Consider the following 25,694-nt stretch of genomic DNA (forward strand, 5'->3'; position numbering starts at 1 on the left):
GTAGTACATACTACAGCTGCCCTGGGGTGGTCAAGTACTGGGTAGGTGGTAAATCTCTCAGCTCTGACTTAGCAGCAGTACAATTGAAACCCAAACTCACTTTCTCTCCTTCAACTAGGTGGCATTTCAAATTCATTTTTGTTTTGGAATCAGAGATCCACAGGTGCAGCCCCTTTCTCTACCCACACCAGGTGTGGATCCAAGGGGGGCAGGCATGGGTGTATAGCTGCCCCCAATGTCACACCAGTGAGGAAAGGCGCATGCTGGGATGGGGAGCAGAGTCAAGTGCCAGGGGAATGCCCTCTGGGCAGGGCATTGGCAGTGAGATCGTGCTCAGCCAATGGAGCAGAGTCAAAATGGAAGCCCCGGTCTACCTGGCAGGTAGTTCTGGGCTCCAAGTCTGGGCAGGAGCCCAGGTTTACCTGCCCAGCAGACCTTGGCCATGGAAGCCGTAAGTTCAAGTGGGGGCCCAGGTCTACCCTCCTGATTGACCGGGGCTCTGGAGTTAGTGTTCATGCCCTCTCCCCCTCAATGCAAACACTGGATCTGCCCCAACCCAAACACATCCTCTTTTGCTAGCTTCCCACTTCCAGTGTGACTCGCCTGCCGTGATGGATGTCGTCCTACTCGTGGATGGCTCCTGGAGTATCGGGCGCAGCAACTTCCAGCTCATCCGAGAATTCCTGGCAGCTTTGGTGACACCTTTAAACATTGCCTGGGACAAGATAAGAGTAGGTAAGGGACTCCTTGTCTGCCAGTTTCCAAATTCAGGGACTGTACAGAATCCCATTTATTAGGACATGGAAAAGTTGGATTTTCCAACACATGGCTCTTACAACTTGTCTAGATAGGGCAGAATCAAACCTTTTTCAGGGGTGAGGCCTGCCTTCCACCCAGCCTGCAACACAAGGCCCAAACAGTTTGAGGTTTCTCCCTCTCCCTTTCCCCCTCTCATTTTTTTTCCCCTAAAAACAAATCCTAAGCAAAGGTACCTCCTACTAACTTGGGCCACTGGACCATCTATGCTCACATTTGTAGCTTATTCTGATCAGTAGCTCCTCAGTCAAAGGACTTGGATTTGTGTGCATGCAACCTGTATAGCGGTCAGGAACAGGCACAATCCCATTCCCTCCTTCATCTTTTCAGTAAATGTGTAAAGAAGGTTCTTCACCACAACCTTGCAAGATAGATCATTATTATTCTCATTTTAGAGATGGAGAGCTGAAGCTGAGAGAGAGAGAGAGAGAGAGAGACTGACCTTTCTTCCAAGAAGGCCCACAGCTGAAATGCACACTCCTCTTTCAGGACCATAGCTACAAAACTGCCTGTTTGGACGCAGTCATCTCCTGTTTTCATGAACTTCTTCTCTGATCATGGCTGTCCTTTCCTCTCTTCCAGGCTTGTCCCAGTACAGTGGGAAGCCACGCACAGAATGGAACTTGAATACATATTCCACAAGGGATGAGGTGTTGGAGGCCATTAGGAATCTGCCGTACTGGGGAGGCACCACATTAACAGGTAATGCAATCCCTGACCCTGGGTTTGGTATCTTGGCTTATTGCTTGGGCTCGGCTTGAAAGCACATTCAGAGGCCTGCCTAAGGGCCCCGCACTGACATCCTGCTCCACACCCCTCCTGGGCATCTGGGCAGCGTAGAGGCAGCATAGAGGCCCAGCACCTCTATGACTGGCCTCTCTGCCCATGCTGCAGACTCGCTGCCTGCAGCAGAGTGCCTTATGGCACTTCTGCAATGGTTGTTGCCTGGGCAGCGCTGGGGCAAGCAGCTCTGACCAGGCTCAGGACTGGGCTGCCCTACACTACAGTAGTAGTGCCCTGCGGTCCTGCCCTGGACTGCAATGGAAAGGGCTGTCCTATATGCAAAGTCTTCCTTTAGCTTTGACCAATGAGTGCTTCCTACATGGGCCATCAAGGGCAGCTAGAAATGTACACATTCTCTGCTAAGTGTACAGTGAATACAGGGAGTGGGCAGTGGGGGCGTGCCTGCCGGCTCTGACTCTGTTTGAACCTCGATATCCATGCACGATGTCTTGACTGTTGCAGAGATCCATGGGGCTCGGTGAGGGAAGCTCACCGAGTTGTCATCAGTCAAGGAAGCAGGTTAGACTAGAATTCCTGAGTCAGGAAGAGCACCAGTCTGGTTATGTGCTCCATGTTCTGGAGCTGTTATGGGATCATCCCCGGGCCTGAAGGTAATTTGCAGGCTGGATAGTGTCAGGCCCTGAAGTCTTGGCCTGACTGTGCACAGCATCATGGGAGGAGATGATGCAACATCTGGTGATGCATACCAGGTGACTGTAACCTGGTGAGTCACCCCATATGCCATCAGAGTGACTTTGCACTTTTACTTCGCTCTGATTGGCTATAGCCAGTATATAGTCCAGCGAGGATGAGCTGGAATGTGGGAGATACAGAGTGGATTTTGTGCCGAAGGCTACGTCAGTGTGGTTCGTGATTGTGTGTTATCTGGACTGTTGCTGTATATATTGTACATAGTAAAGGGACATTTGGTGGAGGACTTCTGCTGTCTATCGTCTTTGTTCCCGGGAGTGCCTACGCTCTGGCCTTGAGAGATAGGCACACGGTGCAGCTGGACAGCCGCTTGCTGTGAACGCTTACCAAGCCGTAACAGGAGCATTCCTGAGTTCTTCTATCTGTTTTAGTCCAGGTTACTCCTCCCAAGTTCTGCCCCCTTCCTGAAGAGTCAGAGCCTTAAGGGGGATAGTCTCCTGGCCTGGGGCCTGGTACTCTATTGCCTGTTCCCCCCTGGTGTGTTGCCAATGCTGTTGAGGGGCCATGGGACATGTGTGGCCCCTAGTGTGGAAGGACCTAGTCCCGCAGGGGAATGTGGCTCAAGGGATTCTTTCTCTAGAGACCCCAGTTCCGTGGTCTTTGGCGTTGGAGCTCTTGGTTCACTGATGGACCTGGGTCTCTTGAACCCCTGTGGTTTTTGCTACTGTCCTTCTGAGCTGGCTGTTTCCTTCCCCTCTGTTGCTCAAATTAGGGGTCATGTCACGTATCATGAAGTCTGAAAAGGGAATGTATGAATCTACAGCAGTACATCAATAGGCTCCCTTTTCAGACCCTGTGACAGATGCACAGCTTTGAAGGGCTGTTGCAGCCCTGCTTCTCCACAGGTGTGCTGTATGTGTGGAGTGAATGACTGAATGAAGTGGTGCTCACCTGCCCAGTGAGGAGCTAAAGCCAACCTGTATGTCAACCTGAACAGAACCACAGAGATGGGTTTGCATTTGACCAGAGGAAGAGAAGCAGCCCTGAGTTGGAAGGGCAGTATGGTTGGAGGGTGCTGCTGTTGTTTTCAGCGCTGATTCACACTGCTTTTCTGTGTGCCTGCTTGCTTCCCACCTGGTCTCTCTGTCTATTTGTAACTGAACTTATATGACAAAACTCCATAAGTCCCCAGTATAATCTCCTCCCATGGAGATTTGAGTTGTAGAACTGAAGGGTGCTGCAAGGAAGTCACTGTAGTTTTGGTAGACCTGGGGAAACCATGAGAATGCCTGTGAGAGGGGGATGCCTCCGAGAAATGCCTCCAAGGAACCCACTGTAGAAAAGAGGTCATCATTTGGAAAGACGAGCAGGTTTCTCCCATCTCACGGGCATCTGATTTTTTGTGGCTTCTGATGCAATATGAAATGGGAGAACTCAAGCCTGTGGGTCACAGTCATATCCACCAGATTTTGTGTGACTCTATGTGCCTCTTGGACCTGCTGCATTCCCTTCTTTCTCCTGCTTAGGGCTTGCACTGACTCATGTCCTGAAACAGAATCTGAAACCAGAAGCTGGGGCCAGAGCAGAGGCTACCAAACTGGTCGTCCTCTTGACTGACGGCAAATCAATGGATGATGTCATCCTACCTGCACAGGCTTTGAAGAATATGGGCGTAGAGATATTTGCTGTGGGTAAGTGAGGGCACACGTTCACAAAAATGAACTGCTCCCCAAAGTGCCTGGGATGGGGCAGGAGTATGATCCCTGAGCCCTGATGCCAGAGTCGCTGGTCTGAGATCTCCTAACCCCAGTGTGCTCCACCAGCTTTCCTATGACTTCTCCATCTTGCACACCCTTATTTTGGTCTCAGTTCTTCACACTTGTTTTTCTAGGCGTGAAAAATGCTGTTGAGGAAGAGCTGCACCAAGTTGCCTCAGAACCCCTGCATCTGTCCACATTCTATGTGCCAGATTTCCCCTTGCTTAGCTCACTTGTTGGCCAGCTTACCCAGGTCATGTGTGCCTCGATCAAGGAGAAGAACAAGGCGGACGACACAGGTGAGGTTAACTCTTTGACATTTGGTATCCTGTCTGCCAAAGCTGTTCTTTCTTGCACAAACGAAACCCACAATTAACTCCTACCTGGTCCAGCTCTGATCCAAGGAGGACACTAATTGGGACTGAGATGAATGCGAAGACTTAAATTAATGCGATATCGTCATTTATCTTTTGTGCAAAGCTCAAAATATGTGTTCAATTTTTGTGAAGATTTTTAAGGGTGATATTTGTGTTTGATGGCAGGGTTTGGGATGGCACTGGTCCAGGAGCATAACCAGAGGGGGGGCAATGCAGTAAGTACAGCAGACACCACAATATGCACAGCTCTTCCCACTTGGCACGGGAGCCATTTGGGGCAGTGACAGCAATGCACAGGAGATGTTGTTTGGTTTGGTGAGTGCCTACACATTGCCATTGCTGCCCTGAATGGCTCCAACAGCGAGTGGGAGGGGTAATTACACGGGGCGTTCTGGTGCCTGCTGAACTTGTCGCGCTGCCTCCCCTCTGGCTATACTACTGGCTTGGTGGACTCTGGGATAGGGGCTGGCCATGATTTCAAAATGTTGTGTGATACTCAGGACCTGGTTAGAGATGTCAATGTTACTGAGCCATTGGGGATCATGCTGCGATCCGTTTCGACATGCACATCATGGGAAGATTACCAGGCAAAACTCTCACAAAAACCCTTTACTTCCGACAGGCAGACTTCCCTCAAATGAGGAGGCTGGTTAGAAGGAGGTTGAAAGGGAAGGTAAAAAGAGTGCAATCTCTCCAGAGTGCATGGAGGCTGCTTAAAACAGTAATAGAGGCCCAGCAGAAGTGTATACCGCAAAGGAAGAAGGGCTCGACTAAGTCCAGGAAGTGCCTGCATGGCTAACCAGCCAAGTTAGAGAGGCTGTGAAGGGCAAGGAAGCTTCCTTCCATAAATGGAAATTTGCCCTAATGAGGAGAATAAAAAGGAACATAAACTGTGGCAAAAGAAATGTAAGAAGGTGATACGGGAGGCCAAGAGAGACTATGAGGAACACATGGCCAGCAACATTAAGGGAAATAATAAAAACTTTTTCAAATGTTAGAAGCAGGAAACCTGCCAGAAAAGCGATTGGCCCTCTGGATGGTGAGGGAGGGAAGGAGACTTAGAGATGGCAGAGAAATTAAATGAGTTCTTTGCATCTGTCTTCACGGCAGAAGACCTTGGACAGATACCATTGCCCAAATGGCCCCTCCTGACCGAGGAATTAAGTCAGATAGAGGTTAAAAGAGAATATGTTTCAGACCTAATTGATAAGTTAAAGATCAATAACTCACCAGACCCTGATGGCATCTATTCTAGAGTTATTAAGGAATTAAAGAATGAAGTTGCTGATCTCTTGACTAAAATTTGTAACTTGTCCCTCAAAATGGCCACAGTGCCAGAGGATTGGAGGATAGCAAATGTCATGCCGATCTTTAAAAAGGGGAAGAGGGGGGACCCGGGAAACTATAGGCTGGTCAGCCGAACATCTATACCGGGTAAGATGGTGGAATGCCTCATCAAAGATAGGATCTCAAAACACATAGACGAACAGGCCTTGCTGAGGGAGAATCACCATGACTTCTGTAAGGGTAAGTCTTGCCTCACAGACCTTTTAGAATTCTTTGAAAAGGTCAACAGGCATGTGGATGCGGGAGAACCCGTGGACATTATATATCTGAACTTTCAGAAGGCGTTCGACACGGTCCCTCACCAAAGGCTACTGAAAAAACTCCACAATCAGGGAATTAGAGGGCAGGTCCTTTCCTGGACTGAGACCTGCTTGAAGACCAGGAAACAGAGAGTGGGTGTCAATGGGCAATTTTCACAATGGAGAGAGGTGAAAAGCAGTGTGCCCCAAGGATCTGTCCTGGGACCGGTGCTCTTCAACCTCTTTATAAATGACCTGGAGACAGGGTTGAGCAGTGAGGTGGCTAAGTTTGCAGACGACACTAAACTTTTCAGAGTGGTGAAGACCAGAAGTGATTGTGAGGAGCTCCAGAAGGATCTCTCCAAACTGGCAGAATGGGCAGCAAAATGGCAGATGCGTTTCAATGTAAGTAAGTGTAAAGTCATGCACATTGGGGCAAAAAATCAAAACTTTAGATATAGGCTGATGGGTTCTGAGCTGTCTGTGACAGATCAAGAGAGAGATCTTGGGGTGGCTGAAAAGTTGATGAAAGTGTCAACCCAAAGTGCGACGGCAGTAAAGAAGGCCAATTCTATGCTTGGGATCATTAGGAAAGGTATTGAGAACAAAACAGCTACTATTATAATGCCGTTGTACAAATCTATGGTAAGGCCATACCTGGAGTATTGCATCCAGTTCTGGTCGTCACAACAACAACAACAGTATTTATATACTGCTTTTCAACAAAAAGTTCACAAAGCGGTTTACAGAGAAAATCAAATATCGTCACCAGATAAAAAGGATATAGTAGAAATGGAAAAGGTGCAAAAGAGAGTGACTAAGATGATTACTGGGCTGGGGCACCTTTCTTATGAGGAAAGGCTATGGAGTTTGGGCCTCTTCAGCCTAGAAAAGAGACGCCTGAGGGGGACATGATTGAGACATACAAAATCATGCAAGGGATGGACAGAGTGGATAGGGAGATGCTCTTTACACTCTCAAATAACACCAGAACCAGGGGACATCCACTAAAATTGAGTGTTGGGAGGGTTAGGACAGACAAAAGAAAATATTTCTTTACTCAGCGTGTGGTCGGTCTGTGGAACTCCTTGCCACAGGATGTGGTGCTGGCGTCTAGCCTGGACGCCTTTAAAAGGGGATTGGACAAGTTTCTGGAGGAAAAATCCATTACGGGGTACAAGCCATGATGTGTATGTGCAACCTCCTGATTTTAGAAATGGGCTATGTCAGAATGCCAGAAGCAAGGGAGGGCACCAGGATGAGGTCTCTTGTTATCAGGTGTGCTCCCTGGGGCATTTGGTAGGCTGCTGCGAGATACAGGAAGCTGGACTAGATGGGCCTATGGCTTGATCCAGTGGGGGTGTTCTTATGTTCTTATCCTTCCCTTTCTTGCTGTTCCCACCTCCAAAATTGGAAGCTCTCATCATTGCCCTTCATTTTTTGGTATGCTTGTTTCAGAATCCATGCAAATAAATGGTACCTCTTTGTATCCATTTTCACTCCAGAATGAATGTGAGTGTCGAGTCTGCTTTCTTTGACTGCAGTTCTTTGAATTGCTTTGGGTACTACTCTGAGTTTTAGCCATTCTTTTTGGAGGCTGTGCTGAGCGCTATGATAGGAAGTGAGCTTCCTATCCTATATTTTTACTTCACATAAGCCCTGGGGCTGCCTATGGATGTACTTTTAGATGCAGATGAAGCTGGGTGCTAAGGTTTTGTTTGTCCTCTTTGCCTGGGGTTCTCAAGCTGCTGCCTTGTGGTCACCTAAGCAGTGGCATAGCTAGAGGGGGTGCACAGCACTGAGTTTTGCAGGGAGCCTCACTGTGGTGTGCAAGGGGCCCCTCCCCTCCCCTTCAGAGTCATTTCAGGTTGAGGCAGTGAAACATACGTTTGCACCCCCTCTAGCTATGCCACTGCACCTAAGAACACATGGACACCCAGGCAGAGGACTTGGCAAATAAGATAAAAATCAGGTTCATTTTATTCTGATGAATAAAATGTTTTCCCGGAACAGCAAGACTGGGAATACCAGGCATTTCACATGCACCCACTCAGCCTTGCTTGTTTACAGTAATATACACCCCCAAAAAGTGGGTTCATAGGCCTGGACTAAGTGTTTTCCTTGTGATGCTCTGAAACCTAGGAAAGGATGAGCCAGACCAGAAAAGGCAAGCAGCAGCCACTTCCAAAGGGGGCAGCGAACCTGTGCCAAATATCAAGTCAACTCTGATGCCAGACCTCCTGACAACCACGAAGGTGACTCTGCCAAGCCAAGTGGACTTTGACACAGACTATTTGGCTGAAGAGAAAACAGCTGGAGACAGTTTACAGAGAGGTGAGGCTTGTTTCAAAGAGCAAAACATGTCAGATCCTTTTGTTTTTTAAGAACAGTTTCATATCCGGAGGAAATCCTGTCCAGTGGCATAGCTAGAGGGGGCGCAAAACACTATGTTTTGCAGGGATCCTCACTGCGGCATGCAAACAGACCTTCCCCCTCCCCTTCAGAGTCATTTCAGGTGGTTGGAGCAAAACAGAGGCATATGCCTGGAATGGCTTCAAAAGGAAGGGGGAGGGGCCACTTGCATGCTGCAGTGAGGCTCCCTGAAAAACTTAGTGCTTTGCACCCCCTCTAGCTATACTACTGATCCGGTCTCTGCCTTCCTCACATGCACCTGTGACATCATTCTGGGTTTGGTCCTCTTTTCCCTCCAACCCATCCTGTCAGGCCTCATTTGCCACTATAGGAGCTGCATACAGTTTTCATGGCAAGAATTTTGTCAAAAGTCAGCAGAGTATTTGCTGAAAGTTAAATGGCGAAGTTCTAGTGCTATGCAGGACAGGTCCTGAGCAATGAGTGAATGAGAGACTTTCTGCTTTGAACCCCAGGTCTGCATCATGGTCACAGTGCAGGAGTTGAACCCTTTACCCCATCTATGATTTGAATACCCATAATTTTTCCCACCATGTCTAACAGCAGCTGGGGAATCATGGAATTGGCAAGGGTAAAGTGGACCTAACCCCCATTCCATCCAAGTTATGGCCCTGATCCAAACTTACCTCCCAGATACTTTTTTTTAGAAGGGGGAAAAAAAAAAAACATTTCAGGAGCTCCAGCTATGAAGCTTCCATGTCACATCTTTTTTAGTCCTTAGGTCATTCAATAAATGCATCTTTTCAGGTAGATGCATTTGCTTTAATCCAATTATGTGTTCCATCTGAAAAATGCTGGAAAAGTCAGGCTGTGGGGCAGGAACAAGAGGGATTTGTGCACCTGATGCCAACAAACTGGAAAGTGGTTGGATCAGATAAAGGGGGAAAGTCCCTGAATCGCTGTAGCCCAAAGGGAAAGCAAATGAAGGTTAACTTTGCATCCAACCATCTCGCAAGGGTTGCTGTGATAAAGAAGAGAATTGGATTACAGTGGTGGTGAAATGGAGCTGACAACATGCAGAAAATCATACCAGGGCTCACTGGCATCGCAAGGGGGGTGCGGGCTGCACTGGGTGACGCGCCGGGGGTGACGCACCCTGGGGGAGGACGCACCAACTTTGCATCATTACGAGCTACCGCATCATGCCATAGACCGTTGGATGCAGAATGTCTAGCGGAGCACAATGCAAAAAAACCCCGTTGAGATAGCTTATTTCCTTCAAAAGTTATGACCAAAAAACCAGAAGGAAAAAATGCATGGAGCCCTATGGAAAGTGAAAGTGAGCCGTAGCGCGCGTCTACTCATGAGTAGATGTATTTGCCATAGTCCATCGGAAAGGGCAGGCTAAGAGGAATCCAACGACACCAGAATGGTCCCGATCCAATGAATGCAGCCCCCCAAAACACCAGAGAAGCTCCCCCCACCCGGCTGTGAGTCTGAGCCCGAAACAAAGCCACGTGGTCGCGTTTACTCACAAGTAAGTGGACTTGCCTTAGTCAAGGCAGGCTGAGAGGCTCCAAGGACATCAGAATGGTCCTGATCCAATGAATGCAGCCCCCAAAAACACGGAAAAGGAGGTCCTCCCTCCCAGCTGCGAGTCTATGGAGCTCTATGGAAAGTGAAGCAGCCGCACATCGTGTTTACTCACGAGTAGGCAGACATACCTTGGCTGGTGGTCAGGCCAGCCAAAGGGGAATGTGAGGACACTGGAATGGTCCCAATCCATGGAGCTGGAGTGCAACAAATGCTCCAGAAGGCAGCCTCCCCCCCACACTAAAAAGGACAAAAAAGTGGCTTGAACTGGTAAGGGTAAGTTTTCTATTTTGCACTTGCAAAGCCAGGTGGGTCTTTATCTTGATATGCTTGAAACAGAAGAACTTTAAACTGGGCCCTGGGGAGGGCTGGAAATCTCACTGATTCTTTTTGGGGGGTTGTTATTGCAGGCAGACTACAGAGTAAGCTCCATTGACCACTATGGGACTTACTTCAGAGTAGACATGCATAGGATTGGGCTCACAGGCTGCAATCCTACCCATACTTTACTGAGAGTAAGCCCCATTGACAACAATAGGACTTACGTCAGAGTAGATTCACTTGGTGGAACAGGACTGGCTCCCCCTTATGTAATTGTTTTAATTATAAATAATTATTATTTTAATTTGCTTGATGATGTCACTTCTGGCCATGACATCACTTCCAATGGGTCCTGAACAGATTGTCATTCTAAAAAGTGGGTCCAGGCGCTAAAAGTTTGAGAACTGCTGCAATAAGGTGTTAGTAAGTTGACACGGGGTGCCTTCACTTTTGGAGGCTGCCACATCAGCTTAGTGCAGCTGTGGTCTGTGTGCAATGTGATGCGCTTGATAGAGGAGACTTGTGATCCTTCTTTTGAACTGACATTTCTCATCTCCACTGAGAAGCATAGCTGCATTTCCAGCAATGGCACGCCACTGCACGAAATGCCCTAATCGGTTCCCTTGATATCCATTCATCTCCTTTCTCACTGGCGGATTGGTGAAACCACCCAAAGTGGTATAGTCCTGTTTGACTGCAACATCTACTCTTTGTGTGAACTTGGCCTTAGTATTGTGGTCTTTTCCTGGAGGTCGTTTTTCAGTCCGTTAAAGGAAGGTGTCAAATGTTGCACAGTCAGATATTTCAAACTCAACAAGAGGTTTGTATATCTTGCCTTTGGGCAGTAATGTAATAATAATAATAATAATAATATACAGTATTTATATACCGCCTTTCTTGGTCTTTATTCAAGACTTTATTCAAGGCGGTTTACATAGGCAGGCTTATTAAATCCACGCAGGGATTTTTACAAATTGAAAGAAGGTTCTTTCTTTCAAGAACCACTACATTCAAGGTGTTACACTCCAATCTGGTTTAACATTCTGGCCTCCATCCTCCCACGCTCCGAGCAGATGGAACAGCTCAGCTGCAGCTTGCCAGCTGCTTCAAGGTCGCACGGTGCCGGTGGCCTCGAACTGGCGACCTTGTGGATGTTAATCTTCAGGCAAATGGAGGCTCTACCCTCTAGACCAGACCTCCTTATAATGTAGCTATAAGAGGGTGGGAGCAGCCTGATAAGTAGTGCAGGTGTCACAACATGCCATGAAAGTGCCCCCTCCCACTTACCATCGGTGTTCCCATTGCTTTCTAGAATGGCTCCGATGGTAAATGGGAGGGGCCATTTATACTTCATTGTAGTGTTTATGTGCACAGGCGCTGAGCTTAGCCTTAGTAACATGGCAACCGGTAGGCAGGCACACCAGAGTGGGCCAGTTGCGAAGGCTGACGCCCAGTAGCCGGTAAACAGAGGATGTTATGAAGAAGCGCATATCTCAGGAATGTGTATTGCGGTCAAGCCAGAGTCAGCAGGTTGCTTAGCAGTGCAGATTTCAGCAACCTTCAGTAATTTTCCCTATTGCATAGCTTTGCATCATGTGTTTTGAGAATGAATAAAAGTCTGAGGAAGCTAGCCGGGAGAACGGACTTCTCTCTCGATCTCATACCATCCTACTTCCGGCTCAGCTCTTCCTGCATCAACCCTCTGAATGAATGTCTGCTGTGTCTCATTCATTGCTCTGACTCCTTGCTGCTCAAGTTCTAACTTTCAAACCCTCAGCGTGCTTCTGCTTTTAGCACTCTCCCATCAGGCACCAAGGTTCTAAGCCCTGGGTGCTTCCCAAGTAGCATTGCACTGCTACATTTCATGTTGTGGAAGCTGCAGAACTTACCATGTTCCCCCTATAGCTACGCTGCTGGCCTTGGGTGGCCAAGTAATGGTTAGGTTGTAAATCTCTCAGCTCTGACTTAGCAGCAGTACAGCTGAAACCCAAACTCACTTTCTCCCCTTCAACTTGATGGCATTTCAAATTCATTTTTGTTTTGAAACCAGATATCCACAGATGCAGCCTCATTCTGTACCCACTCAACTCATCCCCTTTTGCTAGTTTCCCACTTCCAGTGTGACTCGCCTGCCGCGATGGATGTCGTCCTGCTCGTGGATGGCTCCTGGAGTATTGGGCGCAGCAACTTCCAGCTCATCCGAGAATTCCTGGCAGCTTTGGTGACACCTTTAAACATTGCCCGGGACAAGATAAGAGTAGGTAAGGGACTCCTTGTCTGCCAGTTTCCAAATTCAGGGACTATACAGAATCCCATTTATTAGGACATGGAAAAGTTGGATTTTCCAACACATGGCTCTTACAACTTGTCTAGATAGGGCAGAATCAAAGCATCACCGTTTTCAGGGGTGAGGCCTGCCTTCTGCCCAGCCTGTAACATGGGGCCCAACCATTTTGGTGTTTTTCCTTCTCCCTCTACCTCCCCCTCCCTCTCCCTCTCTCCACCACTCTCATCTTTTTTTAACAACAAAAAAAATCCTTTGCAAAGACATGTGAAGGTACCTTCTACTGACTTAAGAACATAAGAACAGCCCCACTGGATCAGGCCAATTGCCCATCTAGTCCAGCTTCCTGTATCTCACAGTGGCCCACCAAATGCCTCAGGGAGCACACAAGACAACAGATACAATCTGAGTCCCCGTGCCCTCCCCTGCATCTGGCAACCAGAGGCAACTTATCTACTTGCACTTATCTACTATGCACTTGTAACCCATAATGAACTTCTCCTCCAGAAATTTGTCCGATCCCCTCTTAAAGGAATCCAGGCAAGATGCTATAACTACTTCAGCCACTGGACCATCTGTGCTCACATTTGTTGCCAATTCTGATCAGTATCTCCTCAGTCAAAGGGCTTGGATTTGTGCGCATGCAACCTGTATAGCGGTCAGGAACAGGCACAATCCCATTCCCTCCTTCATCCTTTCAGTAAATATGTAAAGAAAGTTCTTCACCACAACCTTGCAAGATAGATCAATCAATCAATCAATCAACAGTATTTATATACCGCTTTTCAACTAAAAGTTCACAAAGCGGTTTACAGAGAAAAATCAAATAACGTAAATGGCTCCCTGTCCCAAAAGGGCTCACAATCTACACAATAAGATCAGTATTATTCTTATTTTAGAGATGGAGAGCTGAAGCAGAGAGAGAGAGAGAGAGAGAGAGAGAGAGACCGACCTTCCCTCCAAGAAGGCCCACAGCTGAAATGCACACTCCTCTTTCAGGACCAAAGCTACAAAACTGCCTGCTGGACACAGTCATCTTCTGCTTTTCATGAACTTTTTTCTGATCCCAATTACCCTTGCTTCTCTTCCAGGCTTGTCTCAGTACAGTGGGGACCCACGCACGGAATGGAACTTGAATACGTACTCCACAAATGACAAGGTGTTAGAGGCCATTAGGAACCTGCGGTACAAGGGAGGCAACACATTCACAGGTAATGCACTCCATGTCCCTGGGTTAGGTATCTTGGCTTATTGCTTGGGCTCTGCTTGAAAGCACATTCAGAGGCCTGGCCAAGAGCCCCTCACAGTCATTCTAAGCCAGGGGTCTCCAAACTTTTTGGCCAGAGGGCCACATCAAATATCTGGCATGGTGTGGAGGGCCGGGAAAAAATTTAAATATAAAATTTAAATAAATAAATTAGAGATGGAACTTAGATGAGTGAATAAATGAATGAATGGGCTCATTCATTCAACCTCTCTGGCCCTCAGAACACCCTCCAGAAACAATCAGAGCACAGTTCTGGTCATGTTCAGTTGAGTGGGCCAGAGGCTTTCAGGGGACAAGAGGTTGGCTGTGGGCCAGAAAGAAGCTTTCTGCGGGCCACATCTGGCCCCCAGGCCAGGGTTTGGAGACCTCTGTTCTAAGCCATTAGTTTCACTCAACTGTTCTCCCAACAGTACTGATCCCCTGCCCTGCATGAACTTAATGAACTACCATGGGAAGGGCTTTCTGATTATGCAAAGTCTTCCTTTAGCTTTGACCAATGACTGGTTCATACATGGGCCATCACTGCCAGCTAGAAATGCACACATTTCCTGTTAGGTGTATTAAGTATAGCAGGTACCGTAATGCACCATATAATTGGCCCCTCCCACTTGCTCTTGCAGCTATTCTGGGCAGCATCGACAACTGTGTGATTTACCACACCATCTGCCCCCTGTAGTTACACTGCTTGTCATATATACACTACTGGTCATAGGGACATCTGTTTTTATGGACTTGTGGTATATTATGAAATGGGAGAACTCGCACCTGTGGGTCACGGTCACATCCACCAGACTTTTGTGCGACTATGTGCCTCTGGGACCTTCTGCATTTCCTTCTTTCTCCTGTTTAGGGCTTGCACTGATTCATGTCCTGAAACAGAATCTGAAACCTGAAGCTGGGGCCAGAGAAGAGGCTCCCAAATTGGTCATCCTCCTGACTGATGGCAAATCTCAGGATGATGTTGTCCCACCTGCACAGACTTTGAAGAATATGGGTGTAGAGATATTTGCTGTGGGTGAGTGCACACAAAAATGAACTGCTCCCCAAAGTGCTTGGGGTGGTGCAGGAATAAGATTCCTCCTGCCAGAGTCGCTGGTCTGAGACCTCCTTACCCCAGTGTGCTCCACCAGTGGGCTTTCCTATGTCATCTCCGTCTTGCACACCCTTATTTTGGTCTCAGTTCTTCACACTTGTTTTTCTAGGGGTGAAAAATGCTGTTGAGGAAGAGCTGCGCCAAGTTGCCTCAGAACCCCTGGATCGGTCCACATTCTATGTGCCAGATTTCCCCTTGCTCAGCTCTCTCGTTGGCCGGATTACTCGGGTCATGTGTGCCTCGATCAAGGAGAAGAACAAGGACCAGGTCACAGGTGATGTGAACACCCCTTTGTCATTTGGCATCCTGTCTGCCAAAGCTGTTCTTTCCTACTCAAAAGAACCCCCAAAGAAAACTTATCTCCCTTTGCATTGGAGCCATTTAGGGCAGCTAGAGTGAGAGCTAGAGCTAAATTTAAGTGGTTTTGTTTTGAATTTGGAAAACCTGTTGGATTAAAAATAATTGAAGTTTATTTGCTAAGAGCCTAGCTGTAAACTGGTGTCACTCAACTACTCAGACGTAAATAGTTGTCTATTTCTTTGATTTATGAAATTTTTATCCCATGCTTCTTCTAAAATCATCAGAGTGGCATGTCAAGGGTAATCCCCCATTCTTTATATTCACATCAAACCTATAAGGTGGCTTATGTTGAACAATAGTGATTGGTCTAAAGTCACCCAGCAAACTGGCACCCATTTCTACCCTGCGGTGGAACATGCAGGCTGGCTGGCCTACCTCTTATCAGTGCCACAGAGGTTGAATCTGGCCTTCACGGGCCAGTACACATCCTTGCGCTGGCTCCACCAACTCCTAAGGAGGTGCAGACATGCCTTATGCCATATTTGCGACACGCCCGGGCTGGGGTAAGGGACTTATGCCTTTTTACAAGTGCCACCGCCTAGGGAGGTACGTGGGGCGGCTGAAAGAAATAGGGCCTTCTCAGTAGTGGCACCAACGCTATGGAACTCCCTTCCCCTTGACTTAAGAATGGCTCCCTCTCTTGAGACCTTTCGGCAAGGCCTGAAGACCCTTCTGTTTAAACAGGCCTTCTGAGTTCTCGGCCTTTTAACATCTTTTTAACATCTTTTAATATTTTTTACAGGCCTGATTCTTTTATGACTTGCTGCTCCTCTATGCTCTTTTTACCTATTTTTTTTTACTCTGACTGCTGTTTTTTATGATGTGTTAATATGTTTTTATTTGTTTTTAAAATTGTTTTTAATATGTTGTAAGCCGCCTTGTGTCCCTTTGGGGAGAAAGGCGGGGTAAAAATAAAATTATTATTATTATTATGCCGGCTTAAGGGTCTTATGCCGGCAACCATAGGATTTCACTCTTAGGGCGCAATCCCAACCAATTTTCCAGCACTGACCTTGCTGTGATGCAGCTCCAAGGTAAGGTAACAGATATGCCTTTACCTTGAGGAAGCCCCCTTGACTGCCTCCCCACTGCAGGATGAAGTGCACGCCACATTGGCACAGTCAGGTCAATGCTGGAAAGTTGGTTAGGACTGCACCCTTATTCTGTCTGGAAATTTGGTTCCAGGTTTTCCTTGTCCTAGTCTGGCGCTCTAAACCAGGGGTGCCCAAACCCCGGCCCTGGGGCCGCATGCGGCTCTCAAGGCCTCTCAATGCAGCCCTCAGGGAGCCCCCAGTCTTCAATGAGCCTCTGGCCATCTGAAGATTTGTTGGAGCCCGCACTGGCCAGACACAGCTGCTCTCAGCATGAGGGCGACTGTTTGACCTCTTGCGTGAGCTATGGGATGAGGGCTCCCTCCACTGCTTGCTGTTTCACGTCTGTGATGCAGTAGGGGCAGCAAAGGAAAGGCCGGCCTTGAGCTATTTCAAGACCTTCATTCATTCATGTAAGTTCCACCTCTAATATATTAATTTATGTAAATTTATTCCAATTTTAAATGTAAATTAATTCTTTCCCCCCCCCCCCGGCCCCCAACATAGTGTCAGAGAGATGATGTGGCCCTCCTGCCAAAAACTTTGGACACCCCTGCTCTAAACCACTACACCATGCTGGCAATATCCCACCTTTTCCCCATTGAGCTCCCTAGTACACAGGTTTTTTTGTCAATATTAGCCCTGTAACAACTTTGTGTAGATTAGGCTGAGAGCTCCTGAGCTAGACTCTTAGCTAGATGAGGGCCCTGGGTCTCCTCACAGAGTAACCATTGTTCAACCTTACAGGTGGTACAGGAAATACTGCTGCAGTGAATCCTAGTGCCCATCTGAGCCCAACCAACCTTGTTGTAAGAGAGGTGACTTCCAGGAGTATTCGTCTTACCTGGAACCCACCTGTGATATCACCAAAAAAATACAGGGTCGTCTACTACCCATCAAGGGGTGGGATTCCCAAAGAGGTAAGTGGTCCTGTGTTTAGTGATGTGAGGTAATAATAAGCCTGGTGAAAACCAGTAGCATAGCTAATGAATGTGTAGCTTGGTACAGAGCTCAAAATGATGCCCAGAAAGTGATGTTACAACCGGAAGTGACATCACACCCAGGCTTTTTAAAAAGTGCAAATGGGGGGAAACCTGCCTACTCTCCCCAGCAGTTCACCACCAACTTGATCTGCCACCTCCCCCCAGTCAGTGGCATAGCTAAGGCATCTATCTGCTACGTGGGATCAAAGAAGATTTTGTAGCCCCCCTCCATGACAAATCAAATTTAATTAAGTAAATAAACAAAAAAATGTGCCCCCTATTGGTTACTGTGCTGGGGTGAAGAGGGACGGTTATTGTTTCCCTGCTAAGAGGAGCACCACTTGAAAAAGTGCCTCCTTACCAGTTAGCAGGAGTAGCTGCGTTATGATACATGGAAATGAGAGCTGACTCATATTGACACCTTATTAGTTCCACGCTGTATCATAACAACATCTCATTGGCTTTCAGAAAAATCAGTCTCATAGGTCAGTTTTGAGTTCAGAAAATCCACTTTTTGTTCCTTAAGGTAGTTGTGTTTTTGTTTTCTGGTTAATTGGCTGTAACGTTTGATGGAATAAAGATATTCAAATGAGATTTGTTACATTGCATTCTGCATTAAATTACCTTTCCAATGATATATAACATGATGGTATTATTCACACATACCAAGATTTTCACAATTTTGGCCACAAGTGTCAAGCTCAACTTGTTGCTCCCCCCTAAAGCTTGTTGCCGAGTGTGACTGCTACCTCCTGGACCCCCTTAGCTATGCCACTGGTGAAAACCACACTATAATAATTTTAATGTGCTATTACTGGGGCTTTCAGGCTTTCTGTCTTCAGAGAACTTACACACATACTTGCCTTGCTGATGAACTGATCAATGCTTCTCATTATGTCACAGCATCATTCAGAGGGGAATTGGCAAGGGGAATAGCAGCCAGTGGCTGACTTGCCCCTATATCACCAAATTTGGGGTGGCACTGAAATTTGACACTCTTTGTTGTGACATAGGCTGCAATCCTATCCAGATGTTAGCACCTGGCATTGTTATTGCAATTTAAAATGTCCTTGGGGAAGCAGAACTAGTTATTTTTCCTTCTTGAAGTTCTCACTATTTTAAAGTGAGAAGTTCATGCCTCCATTTTGCTCTTGCAGCCCAGAATGGCTCCAAAGAAGAAGGGCCACTTGCATGCCATAATAAGGCTGCTGCAAAACTTAGTGCTTTGCACCCTGTCTAGCTACACCACTGCTCTCAGAGCAGACTTCGGGACAATTGGGGGCTCACTACAACCTCCCTGTATATTTTTAGGTTGTTTTAGATGGAACAGCCTTCTCTGTGAAGCTCCTCAACTTGACATCCCACACAGAGTACCTAGTCTCAGTGTTTCCAGTTTATGAGAATGCTGTTGGAGATGGACTCAGAGGCATCACCTCAACGTGTAAGTCAGGAATCAGCTGTGATCATACTGAAGTTCTAGATTAGTGGCAGTGCCCCTGATGTCAACCAGAAGATAGAATATTAGGTGGTTATGGCTTAGGAGATCTATTTTGAACTGGGTTTCTATTGTGCTCCAGGTTTGATGCAGAGGTGTGTTAATGTAGTATGTATGCAGAGTATCAGAAAGCAAGAGAAATGTGGGATGATAGCAAGAGCAATAATGTTGCAGTGGGACAGATGTTCAAGGTTTTATGCAGTTCAGAGGTTTAACGTCTGTTAAGAAACCTTTCCAAACCCCTTTGCCCCATTTCAAGAACTGAGTATATCTGGTGCTACAAGAGTGCAGAATAATCTCAGAATGTGGCATCTGGGTTCTACTCCCTTCAGACTTGGCATTCATTAAAGACAAAGCTTTGAACTCTTTTAGCAACCAAGATAGTCGTATTTATTGATTGAGAATATTCATACTCTTGCTTCCCATTAGACTTTTGAGTTGGTTTACAAACCATTAAAATAGTCTACAGTAAAAGGCGCCCCCAACCACAGCAAAATAATTAATATTATTCATCAATCTGCCAGGCAAACAAAATTGTTCTTAACTGCTGTCTAAAGGCTAAAGAGATGGTACTTAGTGAATATTTCTAGAGAAAGCATCCAGACTTGGGACAGTATCCCAAGAGAAGGCCTTCTCCTTACACCTGCATCATCTCCAAAGGCCAAGTCACTTGGAGCGGGTCCTCCAAAAATAACCTTGATGAATGGGTAGATTTGCATGGAAGAAAGTGGTCCTTTAATGACTCTTGTTTCAGGCTGTTTAGGACTTTGTAGATCAAAACTGCTTTGAACTGAGCCTAGTGTCTTGTCACAACTCCTCCCCACTGGGCCTCGTGCCCGCTTAAGGCTGATTAATTTCCCTTGTTTAACTCACCAGTGCAGCAAGCAAAAGTCAGAGTCAGGTCCCAGTCCACAGATTCCAAGTAAGTCAGCCTGATCAATGAGAGTTGCCAAATCAGAGTCCAGAGCCAATATGCCGAGTCACAGTCCGAGGTCAGATTCCCAGTTGGTCTCCTCTGGTCTCCTCTCCTCTCTCCAACCTCCACTCCTTCAAAACATACCACCCCTTCCTGCCTCAGGTGCTCCTTATATCCCTGAGGGCCCTATTGCCTTCAAGTGGCTGCAACTGTGCAGCACACTCTGCTGGATGCCCAGGCCTTACCCTTAAAGGGGCCACTGCTGACACCACATTCTACCTCCTCACCAGATCTTCCGCAATTCCAATACACCTAGATACAAACTGGCAGCTAGCAAGGACCTTTTAGCACTGATGGGGGATCAGTGGCCTAGCTAGAGGGGGTGCAAAGTGCTAAGTTTTTGCAGGGAGCCTCACTACAGCATGAAAGTGGCCCCTCCCCTTCATAGCCATTCACCTCCCTTTGAAGGCTCTGAAGCCATTCACCTCCCTTTGAAAGGCTCTGAAGGGGCAGGGGAGGGTCCACATTCATCCTGTAGTGAGGCTCCCTGCAAAACCTAGTGCTTTGCGCCCCCTCTAGCTACACCACTGTGAGGGATGTGCATGATGGGAAACCTGATTCATAATCTAGTTGCTATATTTGATAGAGGCAGTCTCAAAAGCCAAGGAGATAACTGGATAAAGCTGAATTCAAGTTGAGGGGTTGGTTATTGCTCTTCTTGCTCCTTATTAAAAGCAGAATAAATTATGCAAAAGGTGCAAAACTACTGATGCACTTACAAAAGCTGCTTTAGACTGAGTCAGACCTTTGATCTATCCAGCTCACTGCTCTTGACACTGACTGGCAGTGAATCTCCAGGGTTCAGACATGAATTGTTCTCTAGGAGATGGCAGAAATTGAAGCTGGCACTGTCTGCATGTGAAGCAGATGTTTTATCCCTGAGCTACAGCCTCTTAACAAGTCAGAGAACCCAGATTTTCCTGATGCAGATTTTTCTTCAAGTTTTGTCCATTGCATGGAGTTTAGGGGGAAAAAAAGAGAAAGAAATAGCCTTGTCTGTTCAAGTTTTGTGGTGCTTAAAGCATGAGTAGCTAATTCCTTTTGAATGTTTCTTTTTAATGCGCAGTACCTCTCTCTGCACCCGGTTTCCTGAGAGCCTCTGAAATCAGCCACAACAGTATACGATTGAACTGGCAGCCAGCAGATGGGGCTACTCAGTATCTCATACTTTGTTCTTCAGCACCCAATGGAGGAGACGATGAAACAAAAGAGGTAATGAATAGGCACTGGCATTGCTAGGGGATGCAGGCTGTACTGGGTGATGTGGTGAGATGACACCTCTACTGGACAAAATTTTTTAAATCTTGGTACTTCTGAATAATACCATCATGTTGTATATCATTCAATGTGTAATTTCATGCAGAATGCAATGAAATACACTGCAATGAAATATCTTTACTCTATCAAAAGTTATTTAAAATAAACACCAAGTGGGACAAGGAAATGGTTTGTCCATCATGAGACTGATGCACTGGTCTCCTGCACCCAGTGATACAAACCCTTGTGACACTGCTGTAAATATGCGTTGGTCAGTACCCCAAATCTTCCTTGTTCTTAAAACATTCGGGGCATCTTCAATACAGGAGTCCTGCCCTCTTCATTATCTGAAGCATATATCACATTGATTCCAGACCTGATAAAGGTCACTCGTATTGGGAAAACCATCGGCCCACGTCTTTAATGATGCCAAGATATTGTCTACAATATTGGTCTTTGGATTACAGAAGGTTGTAAGAACACTTGTTCACCCTGATCAGGTGGGATATATTCAATGGTGCAGATAATCAGAGGTTAGTAATGGATCTAGTTGCTTTGGAACCCACCAGGGCAGACCAGGTTTCTGTTCTCTCTTCGGATGTGAAGAAAGTGTTTGATAGGGTACACTGGAAATGTATGTTTGCAAGTCTTATGAAATTCAAGGTCACTAAGGATTTTCTGCAATGGATTGGAATCTTATATTCTACACTTGAGTGTATTAACTAAAGTGTATCTGTCTTCAGCATTTTATTTGAAAAAAGGGACAAACCAAGGCTGTCCACTTTCACCTTTGATTTTTGATTTGTGTCTGGAGTCACTAGCATCCTCAATTAAACAAAACCCAAGCATACATGGCATTCAATACAATGCCAATGAGTTTAAAGTAATTTTGTATGCAGATGGCATTTCATTATTCATAGTGAATTCCCTCATTTCCATACCTTAATTACTGACATTAATGACAGTTTTTTTGAACTATATTTGGTTATTCCATTAATTGGGTTAAATCAAAAGTACAGGTCTGACCGCAGCATCTGAGGGAGTTCTGTTGGTGGAACCCCTACAAATGCAGAAAACCGTGGGCAATTGAATCCTCAGTCTAACCTGTTTTTTGAGTCCTCGGGAGGCCTGGGCTTCCAGGAAGGTGGGACAGCTTCCAGAAACCAGAAGTGCCTGCCAGATTGCTCCAGAAGGCATTCTGAGTTGCGGGGATGCCACAACTCTGTGGGCTCTCCTGATGTGGGTTTGGAACCTGCACTGAGTCAAATCCACGGCTTCTAAACCCACAGATGAAGAGAATCCACTGTAATGCCATTAGGGAAATACCTAAGTACCTAATACAGAAATACCTGTATTATTATTATTAGGGGACAGTATGTGACATGTTTTGGGAGAAAGGTAGTTCAGATGGGGTCCAGAATATATTAAGTATCTGGGAATTTTAATCCCCAGAGATATTTCACAGCTCATCAAACTGAATTTCAACAAGTTAACACACAAAATATCATTTGATTTGGATAGCTGGATTGCCTTCAAATATGTCCCTAAGGGGTAAAGTTAATAAAGCTTAAAATGAATATTCTACCTCATATAATATATACAATATGTGCTATTTTTGTATATACAGGTTGAGCCTATTTATCAGCTGATTTTCTATCTGCGAATCTGGTTCAATGTGGGTTCCCCAGGCCCACACAGATGTGACCCAATCAGAGCCTTACGAAGGTGACCAGAGCTGTGCTCCAGTCATCTCCAGAGGGCTTTCTGAAGACTGCAGAGGCCACGCACATCTGCTCATGGCCTCTGCAGACTTCAGAATGCCTCCCAGAGGCAAAAAAGGTTACTCCTGGTTTTTGTCAAAACCAGAAGTGACATTTTTATGCCTTTAAAAGGCATTAGGAAGGCTGGGGAAGCTCTCCCAGAATGGATCCCTCATGGATACAGAGGCACCACCTGTATACCACAAAGTTGCGCGAATAAATTTGATACCTTGTTTAGGAAATTTCCATAGGGATCCACAATATCCAGGATATCACTAAAAATGATGGAATTAGCATACAAAGAAGGAGGGTTAGGACTTCTTGATTTAAGTTTGTATCATCAGGAATATTTGTTAATTCTGTGTAATCGTTGGAATATTCAGCAAGTCAAGACTCCATATTGGGCTAGACTGTAATGATCACAGTTGTACCTATTGGGAAATGGACAGGTTTGGTATCTAAAATAGTGTTTCTCAACATGTGTTTCCCACCGTACCACTTTGCATAGTCTACCTATTTGAAGTACCACCAGACGTAACTGGTGATGACATCATCACCAGTTACTTCTGGATTGGGAGGCAGATGCAACGTGACAAACACCAGTAAGAGACTCAGGGTGGACAGGAGGGCTTTTCTGAGTACGTGAAAAGCACACGCTGGAGCTTTACATGCTGAGCCAAACCTCCTCTCTTGCTCGTCACATTGCACTGCTGGTCTCACTGCCAGGTGGTGGGGGTCTGGGGGTTCCACACATACCACTGGACACCACCTCAAGTACCAGCAGTGTTACAAGTACCACTGGTTGAGAAACACTGCTCCAAAATACCAATTGTGTTATACTCGGCTTGGTATATTTGGAATATGATGGCTTGGAAATATAAATTTGACCCACATAAGTTGTTAACATTATAGTCTAATCCAGAATTACAGATCAATAAGGAATCTTTATTTTCTGAAGGACTTGGGCAGATAGTTCAATTTTCATGTTAGATCAACTAATTGGTCACGACTAGGATTTTTATTCTTTCTCAGGTTTAAGGGAGAAATATGGCTTTCCAGAATCCACCAGTTGGCAATATTTGCAATTGTGACACCTTCTAGTATCTAAATAAGGCCCTTCAGCTTTATCTTCTTCTCAGGCTTCGTCACTCTTACAGATTCTTTTACATTCAAATGAAAAGAAGCCAGTTATATTTGTTTATAAATACATGATGTCATTAAATAAATATGATACACACATGCTTAGAACAGGTCGAAATACTGAGCTGGAGTGCCCTATTTTGCACAATCAATGTACAGTGGTTTTGAAAAAATATGTCCAATATATCTATGGATCTTTGCTCACATCTAATACAACAAAAAATTATTTTTAGAGTGTATTGGACTCCACTCAGATTATATAATAAAGGACACATTCAAATATCTAGATGTTGGCGATATGGGACATTTGATGCTTCTATATCGCACATGCTTTGGTCATGTTCTGCAATAACCGGCTTTTGGGGAAAAGTAATTAATATTATAAATACTGTTCTACAACAAACCTTGCTATTTAGTGACATATATGCTATTCTTTATTATTTACCTGTAACTTGGAGGTTGCCTACGGCCCAACGGAAATGAATTCTCGGTATCTTTACAATGGCTAAAAGGATGATATTGCAAAATTGAAAGGAAAAAAAAAAGGCCCGCTGACCATCTCTCAATGAATGGATCAATCCAAAATATTGAATTTATCAACTTTTGAGCGAATGGCAGATCAATGTCAATTATGATTGGATATATACGATGCCATTTGGAAGCCATTTCTACATGTGCAAGCTCTTGGTTTTAGGAGCAGGCTGCCTCTGATTGCCAGATACAAGGGAGGGCACCAGTATGTGGGTCTCTTGTTGTGTGCTCCCTGGGGTATTTGGTGGGCCGCTGTGAGATACAGGAAGCTGGACTAGATGGGCTTTTGGCCTGATCCAGTGGGACTGTTCTTATGTTCTTAAACTACAATTCCCAGGAGGCCTTGCAGGTCTCTTGTTATCTGGTGTGCTCCCTGGGGCATTTGGTGGGCCACTGTCAGATAAAGGAAGCTGGACTAGATGGGCCTTTGGCCTGATCCAGTGGGGCTGTTCTTATGTTCTTAAACTACAATTCCCAGGAGGCCTTGCAGGTCTCTTGTTATCTGGTGTGCTCCCTGGGGCATTTGGTGGGCCACTGTGAGATAAAGGAAGCTGGACTAGATGGACCTTTGGCCTGATCCAGCAGGGCTCCTCTTATGTTCTCAAAGAAAGCATTTTCAATCTGGTGATGTGTGCAATTTAAGTAATGTTTATGCTCAATAGCCCATATATCCCTTTTCCCCCTTTCAAATCCAGGTCGACTGCATTTGCCCAGGTATCCTCCCGCAGACATGTGTGACACAAAAACTTGGTTGAAAACGGGGCCATGATTTATTGAATTACAAAGCCGAGCAGCAGTTGGCAAAATTCACTGCGCCCTGCCTGTACTCCTGCACCTAACTTGTTGACCTCTCTGAGCCCTCCATTGGGTGAACCATCCTGGTTCAAAACCTGACCTCACCAAACAGGTTTTCCCACCAACTACTGGAAATGGGGTCAAGGAAGCTGAATTGTTCTGCCCATCCTGAACCAGGAGACCAATAAGGTGGGCATTCCAATTCCACCCCAGGGCTAGCCAGACCGAATCCTGATCTGCGTAGCCTCGGGGGACCAGCACTTGCCTTAACCCTACCTGTTGCTTACCTAAGGGCAGACACTGGATCCATATTCCTCCTTCCTCTCCTGTACCATTCTGCCAAATGGGAAGGGCTAGCCTGGGGCTTAGCATCCCCCTGTCCCATCCACTAATGCCTGAAAAAGCCAC

The 25,694-nt window shown here is 46.1% G+C and overlaps 1 protein-coding gene across 1 annotated transcript in view; it reads left to right on the forward strand.

Annotated features, from left to right (window-relative positions):
• The window catches only part of COL20A1 (collagen type XX alpha 1 chain), a 139,561-nt gene that overhangs the window by 13,978 nt on the left and 99,889 nt on the right, over positions 1 to 25,694 (forward strand). The window contains exons 5-12 of the mRNA XM_066624730.1: positions 8,113 to 8,304; positions 12,360 to 12,515; positions 13,630 to 13,749; positions 14,656 to 14,820; positions 15,008 to 15,172; positions 17,097 to 17,269; positions 18,644 to 18,773; positions 20,870 to 21,015. Coding sequence (XP_066480827.1) covers positions 8,113 to 8,304; positions 12,360 to 12,515; positions 13,630 to 13,749; positions 14,656 to 14,820; positions 15,008 to 15,172; positions 17,097 to 17,269; positions 18,644 to 18,773; positions 20,870 to 21,015 — 1,247 coding nt within the window. The remainder of the gene's footprint in view (positions 1 to 8,112; positions 8,305 to 12,359; positions 12,516 to 13,629; positions 13,750 to 14,655; positions 14,821 to 15,007; positions 15,173 to 17,096; positions 17,270 to 18,643; positions 18,774 to 20,869; positions 21,016 to 25,694) is intronic.

The sequence above is a fragment of the Tiliqua scincoides genome, chromosome 4, assembly GCF_035046505.1.
Source record: "Tiliqua scincoides isolate rTilSci1 chromosome 4, rTilSci1.hap2, whole genome shotgun sequence".
Classification (NCBI taxonomy): domain Eukaryota; kingdom Metazoa; phylum Chordata; class Lepidosauria; order Squamata; family Scincidae; genus Tiliqua; species Tiliqua scincoides.